The sequence below is a fragment of the Lynx rufus genome, unplaced genomic scaffold, assembly GCF_022079265.1.
Source record: "Lynx rufus isolate CCGP_SWC_20201006 ecotype Redwood Valley unplaced genomic scaffold, mLynRuf1.p SCAF_12, whole genome shotgun sequence".
NCBI classification, from domain to species: domain Eukaryota; kingdom Metazoa; phylum Chordata; class Mammalia; order Carnivora; family Felidae; genus Lynx; species Lynx rufus.
The window spans coordinates 59889453-59903845 of NW_025814826.1; the positions used below are offsets into that span (position 1 = coordinate 59889453).

The 14393-nt window shown below is 49.6% G+C and overlaps 1 protein-coding gene across 1 annotated transcript in view; it reads left to right on the forward strand.

Moving 5' to 3' along the window:
- The window catches only part of TG (thyroglobulin), a 252397-nt gene that overhangs the window by 119049 nt on the left and 118955 nt on the right, over positions 1 to 14393 (forward strand). Inside the window, exons 36-37 of the mRNA XM_047074206.1 lie at positions 8519 to 8653; positions 10193 to 10357. Coding sequence (XP_046930162.1) covers positions 8519 to 8653; positions 10193 to 10357 — 300 coding nt within the window. The remainder of the gene's footprint in view (positions 1 to 8518; positions 8654 to 10192; positions 10358 to 14393) is intronic.

Genomic DNA, 14393 nt, shown 5'->3' on the forward strand with positions numbered 1-14393 from the left:
TTCATGCCATGACCCACATTGGGGATGATGACGTCTGCATTCAGACAGCCGGGTGAGAGGACCCGCCCTAGCTGCCTCCACCCCTGCCCCCCAGGGAGGCTAGGAGGATCAGTAGCAGACTGTGGCCCTTAACATATGGGAAGCTCTGCCCCAGGACACAGGTGCCATGACTATTCCAGTTCATAGATTAAAACAAGATAACGTTTGAAACTTAGAGTGTAATTTATGCAAAGTCCGAGCTGGCGGTAGGCAGAGCCAAGATTCAGCCAGCCAGAATGCTTCCGGAATGATCCCTCTTTAAAGCATGCAATGCCAGGGGCACTTGGGTGGCTCAGTCGGTTAAGCATCTAACTCTTGGTTTCAGCTCAGGTCACAAGCTCACAGTTTGTGGGATCGAGCCCCTCATTGGGCTCTGTGCTGACAGCGGGGAGCCTGCTTGGGATTCTCTCTCTCCCTCTCTCCCTGCCCCTCCCCTGCTCGCATGCTCTCTCTCTCAAAATAAATAAACTTCAAAGAGCATGCAATGCCGCCTCTCTGAGCAGAGGTGACCGCAAAGCCATGTTCACAGTCATGTGTGTGTTAAACAAAACAACACATACAGCACATTGCAGTGTGTCTAGTAAATAGGAAATTCTTTTTTTTTTTTTTTTTGGAAATTCTTAATATTAATATTGGCCACTGTAATTGTATTACTTTACATGGTAAGTCTTATCATCGGGACTGGCTTTTCCATGTCCGGGCACAACAGTGAGGCACAGGAGACTGTCTGCGAATCAAGGAAAGGACGTTTCTACTGAGTATTCACCCGCCGGATTAATCCGTTAGGATTGCCACAGGAAAATGCTGCAGACTGGGTCTGAAACAAGGGGAATTTCTTCTCTCACAGCTCTGGAGGCTGGAGTCCAAGATCAAGGTGTGGGCAGGGCTGGTTCCTTCAGAGAGCCACGAGCGTTGGCTCTGTTCCAGAACCATCTCCTAGGCTTGTAGACGGCCGTCTTCTCCCTGTGTCTTCACATCGCCTTCCCCGAATGTGCCACGCTGTGTCCGAATGTCCCCTTTCTATGAGGACACCAGTCATTCTGGATTAGGGGCCATTCTCATGGTCTCATTTTAACTCGATTACCTCGGCAAAGACCCTATCTCCAAATAGGGTCATATTACGAATGACTGGGGGTTAGGATTTCAAAGTATGACTCTTGAGGGAACACATTCCAACCCCCAGGACTCACTGTCATCCCTCGGCTAAGCTCTGGAGATGCAAAGGGAGAGACAAAGCTGTGGCTGCCTGGAGAGCTCATAAATGGCGATTTGGAGGCTGAACAGAAGTAAACATGTCTCTAGGTGTTTTTCTGGGGTTATACGTTGCAAACGAGGCCTGGCGGGGTCTGCTGTTTCTCCCTGAAGAAATGCCGGACCCACAGGCACCTCAGGTCCTATTTGTATCTTTCAAGCCATCACACGATAACACGGATCTCTCTTTCTCTTTCTGTCTCCCCCACTGTCTCTCTGTAATCAAAAGAACATCTGGTTTTTTTCTGAGGGCTAGCAAGGGCAAAAACAGCCCAGTGTGATGTGGTTCTCATTTGAAAGACAGCGTCTGGTGAGAAATCAGGATGTCTGACTTAGTCCCGTCCCATGATGACTGCGCGTAGGGGGATCTTCTCAGCAGACAGCGCCTGTGGCTGTGTAGCTGTGAAAGCCGGATCAGACGGTCGGTTACGGCCTGCTCCCGTTCAAGGTCGTGGTGGCTTCCTGGTGCCTGAAATACTCTTCCTGCTCAAAAGGCTTCCAACTTGGATGTTTTACCCCAGCCAGCCGGCCTGGGCATAGGAACGGCCTCCAGCCTTCCTCAGGCTTTCTCCATATTCAGCGCCTATCACTTTGATAAGTGCCGAGGGGCTGATGGGAATTCTTTTTGGTTCTGAGTGCGAGAGAAATAGAGCGAATCCTGTGTGTTTTCAGATGCTATAGAGCTTGCACTCATTATTTTTTTTTTTTTTAGATCTTTTCACTGACAAAATGGGTCTGTGATTATTTGAATGTTGGGAGAGGTGAGTGTTTGCTACTGGTCTGATATGTCTGCACTTTGATGTGCTTTGGAAACATTGGCAAGCACGCCCACAGTTTTCAAATGAGAGAAAGGAGGGCCAGAGCAGGAACTGACACCCTGTTACCTGGCCAGCCAACAACTGACCCGTACCTTCTATAGTAGCATAGGTTTGCAGGCATGTGTGTGTGTGTGCGTGTGTGTGTGTGGCTAGGGTAAAGCTATTTTTAATGGTTGAAAAAACCCTCTAAGCCTTGAAATCAAAATCAAGCATTTCCTCCTTTAACTGGTATTGGGATAGAAAGGTAGGAAGGAATACAGGAAGGAAGGAAGGGGAGAGAGGGAAGAAAAACAGAACAGGATTAACCATGATTTTCCATATATTTGAACATTTCAAATATACTGGAGTCTCGTGATTTTGTTTTTACTTAGTCTATATTTGAAGGGAATACAGTGTTTTCGAGAAGGGAGCAGAAGTAGCTGGATATTCCTGGAGGCCGACCTATGTCGAGGTTGCAGCCCATGCTGCCCCAGAGTCACGGAGGGGTCCGCCCTGCCACCTGCTGCTTTCTGCCCTCCACCCTCCCTCCGCTCTGCCCCCACCCACGTCAACAACTCTGCGGCGTGCGGTAGAATGCCAGGCCACAGAGCTGACCAAGGCTCAAATGCTGACTCGGCATCTCTTAGCTGTGTGGCCTGGAGCACATCATCGGCCCTCTCTGGGACTCACTTCTCTCTTCTGTAAAATGGGGATAGATGCACGTGCTGCTGGCAAGGAGGGCTGATCTGTGGGTCACTACCCCACTGAGGAGGTCCCAGGCTATCGTGAGGCAGAGGTGAAACCGCACAGCTCCTGAACATTGCCCTGTGACCTTGGAGAGTCCCCTGTGACCTTTCCTCCCTGTGGCTCTGTGTCCCTATCTGACGCGTTTGGTGTGTGGGCGAGAGTGGGGAGCACCCAGGCGCCCCCTGCGAAGGTGGGGGGTGTCATGCATCTGGACTCCGCAGTGAGCGTGCCCTGCCGACCACGGCTTTGCCTGTTTCCCCGAGGACGGTGGGCAGTGAGTGCTGTAGTCAGATGAGGTGGGGGGGTGCCCTGGCTGCAGCGCGACGGTGGCTCGAGAGGGGCAAGAGTGGCCAGAGGGAGGTGTCAGTAGGCGGAGTGAAACTGAGGGGGCTGGAATCTGGGTGGGAAAGAAGGAATTGTTCCCAGAGGGGCCGAGCAGGCAGAAGGGACAGGGCAAGGTGAGGCCATAGGACCGTAGGATGTCGGGGGGGGGGGGGGGCATGGTGGGGGGGATTTCCTGAGGAACAAGAACACCACGTGGGGGTAAACACCAGCATGGAGGGCTGAGTGAGGGTTTCGTTTTGGGTTGTGCTGAGCTCATAAAACCTTGCTGCTGTATTCAGCAGCGGATCTGCTGTGGAAACTGAGGCCCAGTGAGTATTCAGGCAGGCACGCTGGCTGGTTCTACTGTGCCTATGACCAGTCGGAGGAGTCACCCGGCCAGAGGGCAGAGAATGAGGGATGGATGGGCAGGAAGCCAGGTGCCCAGGGACCAGGCTGGGGTGGGGCAAGAGGGAGCAGGGATTGGAAAGAGGTCAGGATGTCACTGGCAGTGCTTTGGGCTCCTATACGCCTTAAGGAACTTCCCCCTCACCGCCCCCATACTTGGGTGTGGCTCAGCCCTTCATAGTTTTTGAGAAAACAGACCGAAATGCCTCAGAGGTGATGCGATTGGCTGCGTTCACTAAGCTCCGCCCCCTGCACCTGCGTGGAGGGGGGCAGGGGGGCCACCTACCCCCGTGGCTCATTTCTGACTACCGGTCTGGGAGGAGGTTTTCAGGGTGTCCCTGGTTTGCCGAGGAGGAAACAGACGCTCGGAGAGAAGGAGTGGGCTGCCCAAATTCACGGAGCTGTTGGATGGGGATCTGGGATAAACTCAGGGAACCCGGAAGCTTCACCACGTAGGTCTCATTCAAGACCTGCGCTCAGAGCCCACCGTTCCTTACAGCTGCTTGACGTGTTCGCTCATCGCCTGGCTTCGGGCAGTTTCAGGGGCAGGCTCATCACCCCCCTGTACTCTCCCCTTCCCGGTAGTGGCTCCTGGGGAGTTTCCCTGGGGGCAGCGGAATCTAGCACAGCTAGAGCGCACGCCCATGGGGCTGTGGGGCAGCCAAGCCCTGGGTACCCCAGGAGGCATCCGTTCTTAACAGGCTGGGCGGTCATTCTAGGGGAGCCAACCTCCGTCTTTTCCTCTGCCCGCTTCCCTTCCTCTGCTCTGGGGGAAGGGACTAGTATCTTGAGGCCGACTCAGAAGGGCTCCAAGCAAAGAGGCTGATGAGCACACTTATAGCAGGATGTTAGTGGTCACATGCCATTCACTTGAAGGCCTTGTGTTTATTAGAGATTCAGAGAAAGGGCAATGTTTAAGACAAAGACATGAGGTTTTTTAAAGAATGGAGTTTCTCAGAGTGGTTAAGGAACTTGCCCAGGGACACACAGCATCAGGGTGAGTGAGATCGGATCCCAGAACTGTCTCTTTTCACCAGCCTAAGCAGTTTCACCATCAATTATGGCCAAATCAAAAAACAAAACAAAAAAAAAGGAATATTTCAGAAACTGAGGAAGGCAATTTTCACAACTTGGTTGTGTGTCAGAGTCACCTGGAAAACTAGTAAGGAGCACAGAGGCGAAGGCTCGTTGACGTGGGGACAGCACCTGGGCTGTGGAATTTGTACCAAGTTCTTTATATTCACCAAAGTTTGAGAATTACTGATGGAAAGTAGAAAGGATCCTAAACTTTTTAGCTAATTAGCCCGTTTTTCCGGGCTCTACCTTTTTGCTATCAGGTCTTGTACCTGGAATGTAGGAGGAGGCCGCCGAGTGGTTGTTGAATAAATGGACAAATCTAGAACTCAACTGGTTACCGCAAAGGACTGCTCAACCAGAGACCCCCCGGAGGCAGGTCACTGCTGCGTCTGCAATCCAGTTTGGGCCCCATTTCCAAAGTAGCCACATGGACGAGAGCCTGCCCTTCAACCAGGTCTTCGAGTTACATTGAGGGAGTTCAGGATCCTGTCAGAAAATAAGCACACACAAATAAAGGGCTTTCCTTTACGCCAACAGTAACTGTTTTAAAAATATAATGGGGCAAACGTTCCATTCCATTCTTAATGAAATAAAACCCTAAACATAATACAATCTAAAATCTTCCCAAGTTCGTTTTTAATTTGAAGGACATTCCAATTAATATCCCCAAAGAGCTTTCTTGAAACTTAATATAATGGCTTTGAATTTCGTCTGGTAGAATGAGTAGCCAAAAATAGCCAAGAAATATATTTTAAAAATTTTTTTCTTCTTCTTATTTTTAATGTTTATTTTTGAGAGAGAGAGAGAGACAGTGTGAGCAGGGGAGAAGCAGAGAGAGAGGGAGACACAGAATCCAAAGCAGGGTCCTGGCTCTGAGCTGTCAGCACAGAGCCCAACACAGGCTTGAACCCACCAACTGTGAGATCATGACCTGAGCTGAAGTCGGATGCCCAACAGAGCCACCCCAAGAAATATTTTTTAAAGAGAAAGTAATCAGGGAAGGCTTTGGTGATAAAATGCTTAAAGCAGCATGAGGGCGGGGCTAGAATTTACAAACAGATGAATAAAAGAAAAGGTTACCCAGCAGACAAAATTCATTTATATGTAAGTACTTAATATATGATACATGTGGCATTTCAAATTCAAGGGGAGTTTTTTTTTTTTTTTAAGGTGATGCTGGCATTGCAGTGTATAAAATATATTTGAAACAGAAGGGGGGGGAAGGAAACTCATCAATATGCCACAGATAACACCCTCTGGGTGGGTCTGATGGTAAACTCCCCCCCACAAATGCTTCCAAGATCCCCCCAGCTTCCAGGCTTTATCGTAGGTTTACGTGCACAAAGAACTTGTTCTCGGAATTTGCATGAGATGCATGAGCCCCAGATGCTGGGTTCTGCACAACAGCAGCCGCCCGTCCTCGGGTCCCCGCCAGCTGGGGGGAAGGGGACAGGACGAGGGTGTGGCAGAGACTTGGCTCCAGGCCCTGGGGTGGCGACGGATGAGCGGACTCTCACTTTAGAGATGAAATTTACCCTTCAATTCTAAGCGCTTTCCCCCCAGACATCAAGCTAGACACGGAGTGCGGCCAAGGCTTCCATTTTAAGCCCGTAATTGCCAGGATGGTCCTGCAACCCCATCATAAGTCTTCTGTGAAATTGCAGTGTCCTCACCGCCTAAAAATACGCAGCTCAGTTTGGTCACGTTGCAAAAACGCCACTTGTACTGACCATGAAAATAGTAACGCGTGGAGGACGTGTAAGAAAATGAGAGCCCGGGGTCTGCGGCAGAGAAGCTGGGCCCCAAGGTCAGAAAGACGTGGCTCTGGATTCTGAGGACGGCCCCACAGCTCCAGGAGGGGGTTCGCCTTCTCCGGCTGAGTCCGTCAGAAGTCTCCTATCATTATTTGATGACTTCTTTGGATAAACCCTTTTACTCTCTTTTTTCTTTTCTTTTTTTCTTTTTATTAAGAAGAAAAAGGTGTGGTCTAGGTTGTTTTACCATTCTAATTTTAGCGCTCTGGGCGTCAAAGGCAGATTCGAGATAAAAATGACAGGCTTCCTTATATAGCTAAGAGCGTGGTACTGTCCAAGAGAAAGACCTTTTCATACCTGGGGACAATTTTCCAAGGAAAGGTGCTCAGCTATTTAGGAAGCTTGGAGGGGGTGGAAAGTGTGTTGGCCAAGAGGCAAGAGGGCTGGTTCTGTGTCTGGCTTGGTCAAGTTCAACTTGGAAAGTCACGTAGCCTTTCTGTTTCTGACTCCTCATTTGTGAAGGAGGCCTTGGAGTCCCTACCCTACCACTCAGGCGGAGCTCCGTGGGAATCGGACGCAATGACATCTTGCAGATGGGAAAACTGAGACACTGGGTTCACACACTTAAAGCACTTAGCTGATAAGTGACAGCACTTTGCAAACTGTAAATTGCTACACCTAAGGTGGCCATACTCTTCTTCTAGCACAAGTGAGATAAATGGTCACAAGTAGTTACTATAGGGATAGAACCACTGTGGTCTTCTGACAACGAAACCAGAGACAGAAAGGAAAAGTAAATGAACACATAGATTTTTCTCCATTAACGATCAGTGATGCACCCCCAAACAGATCTGGAGAATGCTAGAGTTAGCGCTCCCAGCGATCACGGAGGGCTGGGTTGGGAGGCAGTGTTTTGCCCATTTTAGTGCTCTTCGTGGACAGAAAAATGCATTCATCCACCTTGACCCACAGTCCTCCTTCATAGTGGAAGCTTCAGGTCCCCGTTCAGGGTCACCTCTGTCCTCACAGGGACACTGGTTGCTGTGGCAGGTCTCTTCGCCCGTGCCAAGCCATATGTCTGACAGCTGCACCTGAGTCCCTCCCTGCTGGTGTGACAGATGTACAGATGGTGGGAGGCAGCGCCCGGAGCCGCGGAGGGCATGGGCTGTGTGCATGCAAAGCCCGGGTTTCGCTCTCGCCCCACCCCTGAAGAATGGAACTCTCTGGGGCGAGCCCAGTTAACGTCTCTGCATCTCATTTCCTTCATCTTTAAAGAGGATGTTTTAGCTGCTGATTTCCAGGAAACAAACTCAGTGATGGAGATTTGCATGCAGGATGTTTTGTGCGTGGGGCTCGTGGCCCCTGTAAGGAAGCGAGGGGGCAGCGGGAGACGTAGGGCTTCTGTGCCAACCAAACCCCAGCCCCGCGGATCCCTTGGTGAGCTCTGAAGCTGGGCTGGCCCTGCAGAGTCATCCCGTCTTGGGGCAGGGGGTTGGGCCTGCCCCACACGGACTAGTTTGGGGACACAGGCTGACCCTGAGAGGGGCGGCGGCTCGCCTAGATCACAGGCAGTTCCTGGAGGGGACGCGGCTAAGAGCCCCCAGACACCAGCTTCCCAGCGCTGGGGAGATGAGAGGCTGGGTCCTGAAAGGTGGCCCGGGCTGCACGCCACAGCGTCCGTTATGAAGGCAGTGGTCTTGGCTCCATTCGAGGGCTTGGGGAGGATTAAGTGACACCGTGTCTGGGAAGCCCTACATCCGCTATTGTCATTGTTACGTAGCTTCATTCTGATTGTTGAGTCGTGACGCCTGCGTTATGATGCTGGCCTTCTCTGTTTTACTTCTCGCGCTCTACTGGGAGCTTCTTAATAGAAACAGCCATGGTTTGTTGTCGTTGTTTTATCTTCGTATCCGTAGACTTGGGCATAGAACTTGGCTCCTAAAAGCTTGTACTAAATCACTGTAGATGGAAACATGGATCAAGGGACGGGGTCACAGGAGAATGGAGGCCGCAGGGAAGATGCCCTGGGGCTGCTTCTTTGGGGTGCCAGGTGGCACCCCGTTGTCTTTCTCATCACAACATGGAAAGCTGCGTGTGACTAACGTCCCCTGCTCTCCCTCCTAGTCGCTCTGGGCTCCTGGCAGTCCCTGGCCCTCTCCGCAGCAGTTGTCGACCCGTCCATCAGGAACTTTGATGTTGCCCACGTTAGCACTGCCGCCACCAGGGACTTCTCTGATGCCAGAGACTTCTGTCTGTTGGGTAAGGGGAGTTTCCCACCCCTCCCTCCCTCCAAGGTAGGGTGGTTGATTGGGACGGGGCCTCACACAGCGCTGCCAACGTCCTGACCTCGGAAGCACGTGGGAGACCCCAAGATGGCCTGGCGTGCTGGGCAGGAAGGGATGAACCTGGGGACAGACTCTGGGTGCACCCTCCTCTATAGTACCCCCATCCTCCTGCAGGGCAGACCATAGTCAAGGTCTCCAAGGGAGTAAGCTGGCCAGAAAGAGAACAACGTTGAGCCAGGTCAGAAGATGATGAGAGGAATGATCTAGGAGGCTAGTTGGAGACAGAGGAGATGAGCAGAAGGCAGGATAGCTGTCCTCAGATTATAGATGGGCCATCATGTCAAGGAAGACATGTACTTGTCCTGGCCAGCCTCACAGGGCAAAGCTAAGACCTATGGGGAAAACTCAAATTTCAAGAGATATTTTTCAATACAAAATAAAGAAGCTTCTAATAGGCAAAGCTGTCCACAGACACATACTTCTTTTAGAGGGTTTCTGATCACTGGTATTTAAACAAAAGCTAGATAACCATGTGATAAAAATGTTCTACAAAGACTCTCTCTTCTGCAAGAGTCTGAGGTTGAATAACATTCATACTCCTCCAATTCTTTGATTCCATGAATCCCCTCACTGACAGGGTTGGATAGAAATACGCACATCTTACAGAAAGGGCCGTGTATAGATGTACAGGTTGTGCACTGCACAATTCTGTGTGCTGCCCTAGCACAGACTGGGCTGTGAATGAGGCCCTTAGACAGTTCACAGCTTGCCCAAGTAAATGAGTCAACACCATTTTCACAGCTGTTCTTAGGACTGAAAATCTTTAATGCCATGAATAATTTAAATTATCTAGTTCAGGACCTGGTGCACATGGAAAATGACATAATCCCTGGTGGAAAATTGTGGGTATGATGGGGGAGCTGGACAGGGAGATAAGACTGAAGAGGAAGACAAGGGCTGGAGCATGGAGAGCTTTGTCTGGTTTGACTTAATCCCAAAGCCAGTGGGTAGCCAGGGAGTTGCTTCAAACAAGGGAATGACAGGAGCACATTTGTGAATTAAATAAACAACCCCAAACCTGATTTTTGTGTGGAAGATAGATCTGTAGAAGAGTTGGGTTCTACCCCCCATCCCCACCACAATTCTATTTCCAGCCCCTGGCACAGTATCAGGGATGTATAGTAGATGTTCAAATGAATAAGTAAGTGATTGTATGGATGGATGGATGGATGGATGGATGGATGGATGGATGGAGGCATGGACAGATGGTTGCACGGATGCATGGGTGGATGGATGGATGGATAGATGGATGGATGGATGGAAGTATACATGATTAGATGGATAGACTGACAGGTGCACGGATTCACAGATACACGACTGGATGAATGGGTGGACTGATGGATGAATAGATGATGTATGGGTTCCCGGATGCACGATTGGATGCCTGATCAAATGAAGAATGGCCGAGGTGCTATCTCTGAGGCCCAAGCCTCACTCTTCTCTTATTCCGTAGAATGTTCCCGTCACCAGGCCTGCCTCGTCACCACTCTGCAGACCCGACCTGGTGCTGTGAGGTGTGTATTCTATGCTGATACTCAGATCTGCACACATAGCCTGCAGGCCCAGAACTGCCGGCTTCTGCTCCGTGAAGAGGCCACCCACATTTACCGGAAGCTGAGTAAGTCCCAGCCTGTGTCTTTGTGGCTATTTCTGAGGGCCTGGATATAGCTGGGAGGGATCGTCCAAGCATGTGGTGACTTGTGGGCAGTGGCTTTTGAGGTTCTTAAGGAAAAATTGGCCAAAGTTATCCTGGGAAAGATGGCATTCATTTGGGATGGACTGAAGGAAGATGAAAACCCTGTATGTATATATACATACATACATACATACACACACACACATATACAATTATGGTTATTTTATTTTATTTTATTTTATTTTATTTTATTTTATTTTATTTTATTGTAATTAGTTAACATACAGTGCAACATTGGTTTCAGAAGTAGAATTCAGTGATTCAGCACTTACATAGGACACCCAGAGCTCATCATGACAAGTGCCCTCCCAGTACCCATTACCCATCTGGCCCACCCCCACCCACCTCCCTCTATCTGCCCTGAATTTGTTCTCTATTGTTAAGAGTCTGTTGTGGTTTGTTTCCGTCTCTTCTCTTCCCTCCCCCTTCCCATATGTTCATCTGTTTTGTTTATTAAATTCCACATATGAATGAGTTTATATGGCATTTGTCTTTCTCTGATTTACTTATTTTGCTCAGCATAATACATTCTAGCTCCATCCACATCATTGCAAATGGCAAGATTTCATTTTTTGATGGCTGTGTAATATTCCATTGCGTATATATGCCACATCTTTTTTACCCATTCATCAGTCGATGGACATTTGGGCTTTCTCCACAGTCTGGCTATTGCCGATAGCGCTGCTATAAACACTGGGGTGCATGTGCCCTTTCGAATCAACATTTTTGTATCCTTTGGATAAATACGTAGCGATGCAGTTGCTAGGTCATAGGGTAATTCTATTTTTAATTTTTTGAGGAACCCCCGTACTGTTCTCCAGAGCAGCTGCACCAGTTTGCATTCCCACCACCAGTGCAAGAGGGGTCCCCTTTCTCCTCGTCCTCATCAACAATACCCGTTGTTTCTTGCATTGTTAATTTAGCCATTCTGACAGGTGTGAGGTGGGATCTCCTCGTGCTTTTGACTTGTATTTCCCTGATGAAGAGCGACGTTGAGCATCTGTTCATGTGTCTGTTGGCCATCCGGATGTCTTCTTTGGAAAAGTGCCTATTCATGTCTTCTGCCCATTTCGTCACTGGGTTGTTTGTTTTTTGGGAACCCTGTTTCTAAGCTAGAACTTCTCTGTGCCGCCTTTATTCATTTATCCGAGATGTGGAAGCCACGGGCCGTTGAGTTTCGTAGCAAAGTAATCAAATGGGCTACTATTTATGATCATTTTATAGTTCAGACACTTCTGTCCCGTGCCTTGTCTCAGCTGGTCCTCACACCAATCCTGAGATAGCAAGATAAGGCTTTCATCCCATCTTAGTGATCAAGATACTCTGGCCCAGCGAATCCACTTCTCCGATTTCACACAGCTAGCTGTGACAGAATGGGAACTTGGAACCAGGTTTCCTATCTCTAGATACAATCTGCTCACCCTAAACCACCTCGCCTCACTACCGAATCATAGTCACCATGGAGAGGGCAGCTTTTCGTGGCTCAGTTTCATTTAAAAGCATCCAGTGAGGTGCTGTTACGTATCCGACGTCGTCCTGGTGCTGGGGATACGGGGATGAAGCCAGCAAGGGGAGAGCAACCTAGAAATCCATCACTAACTGAAACATCTAAGAACCTTTAACAGGGTTCGTGGGAGCTGGGGATCTGGGGGAAGCACCTCCCCCATTAGACCTGCTTATGGGATGGAATTAATAACTTTTTTTTTTTTAATGTTGCCTTTTTCTGCCATCTTATCTTCTAGAGCAGAGACGGGCAAACTTTCTCTGTAAAGGGCCAGATAAATATTTTAGGCTCCATGCGTCTGTTCCAACTACTCAACTCTGCCACTTTAGCGGAAGAGCAGCCACAGAAAATACGTAAATCAATGGGTGTGGTTGTGTGCCAATAAAACTTTATTTACAAAACCAGGCACCAGCTGCATTTGGCCCCACCCTGCCCTAGAGCACTGGTGGTTCCCAGGCCTGTCTTGATCCAGTGATATCCTCTCCCTCTGTCCGCTCCCCTCCCTCAGCCTTTAGACCTTGCGGGTGCTTTCCAGGCCTGGGAGGGCTTTCATTGCCATATGCTGTGGTCTTGGGCCTCTAGTCTCAAGTCTCCTCACCTACATAGACATTTATACTATTTAGTCAGGTCAGATTGAAGTAGTCTATCTCACCCATAGTGTAGCTAATCTGCACGGTAATCCTGCTGAAGAGAGATGCCTAGCTTCTGGAAAACAAATTAAACTGTTTCCCTGTTAATTCTGTGCAATGCAAATTCAGTGTGCAGAGCTCACCTCCAGCTGAAGACGCCTGCCCGTGTGTTTCGGCACAGGCATCGCTCGCACCTCGTGCACACATACGGCTACTGATCGTTTTCTTAAGCTAAGTAGTCATGTGGCCTAAATATGTGACTCTTCTAGAAAGAGTCCATCATTTTCTGCAAACCATTTCAAAAGAGAGAACTGCACATCTAACGTTTTCCCCATGTTGGAGCTCATTCCGTCTGGGATTAGTTGGGCAGCGTCTGGAGGGAGGGTTGAATACCAGTGTCCGTGAGAAAGCAGGCTTGCGTGCCCTCAACAGTATTTAGCTTTTATATTTTCTGTCTTTGCTCCTCCCTCAGAGATGCCACGTTCATGAAATGTGGCTATTTTCCTGCAAAGGAAAGGGATGGAGTCTGAAGGTTCTGGTGCTTTACCACCCTCAGTCCTGAGTGCTTGTCCGAGATCCTGCGATTTACAGCTGAAGCAGGTCTTGCGAGAAGGAGCTGTAGGCTGAGAACCAGATTAAAACGTGTGACCATTTGCTTCCATCCTGAGTTTCCATTGAGTTCTTACTAGGACCGCAGTGTTTTTAAACAAACTTTCACTCATGGTTTCCTTCCTCCCTCCCGTCCTTCCTTCCTTCCTCCCTCCTTCCCTTCCTTCCTTCCTTCCTTCCTTCCTTCCTTCCTTCCTTCCTTTCCTTCCTTCCTCCTTCCATTCCTTCCATTCCTCCCATTCCTCCCTCCCACCCTCCCTTCTTCCTTCCTTCCTTCCTTCCTTCCTTCCTTCCTTCCTTCCTTCCTTCCTTCCTCCTTCCATTCCTCCCATTCCTCCCTCCCACCCTCCCTTCTTCCTTCCTTCCTTCCTTCCTTCCTTCCTTCCTCCCTCCCTCCCTCCTTCCCTCCCTCTCTCCTTCCCTCCCTTCCTCTCTCTCTTTTCCTTTTTCTCTCTCCCACTCCCTCCTACTCTTCATTCCTCCCTCTTTTCCTTCAATTCATTCATTCACATACCTGTGGAGCCCCTGCCACTTGCAGGCACTGGGCTTGGAGCACTACAGACATCATGTTATTTATTCCCAACATCTGTGTATTGTAGGGACTGCTACTACTCCTCTTGTGCAGGGGGAGATTGAGGGTCAGAAGAATTAGGAAGTTTTCCCCAAGTAGCTGCTGCATCACATCAAGCCCAAGTCTGCCTGCCTCCTTGGACCATCCACTGGTTCCTCCTCACGATGTTCCTCAGTGGCCTGAAAGTCCTGAACACACGCCATCCCAGGGCTTCTCAACCCTCGCACCATGGACTTCCGGGGCCAGACCGTTCTTTGCCGTGGGGGCGGTCCTACAAATTGCAGTATGTTTAGCAGCGTCCTTGACCTTTACTCACTAGATGTCAGCAGCTGGCATCTCTCACAGACCCTTAGGACAACCAAAAATGTCTCCGGATATTGTCAAATGCCCCCTGGGGACAAAGTCACCTCCAGTTGAACCTCTGCATTATGCCCCGCTCGTGAGGAAGGGGTAAACATCTGTCCTGTCTGTCTGCTTCCTCTCCTGTCCTCATGGGAACAGTATGTGGAGACTGGTCCGCAGAGCAAGCAGCAAAACTTTTCTCAATCAGCCAACAGTGGAGCTGAGCAAAGCAAACACACCTGCTGGAAATAATAAGAAATTTCTCTCTCCCCGCCCCGCGCATGCGTGCACACACACACACAC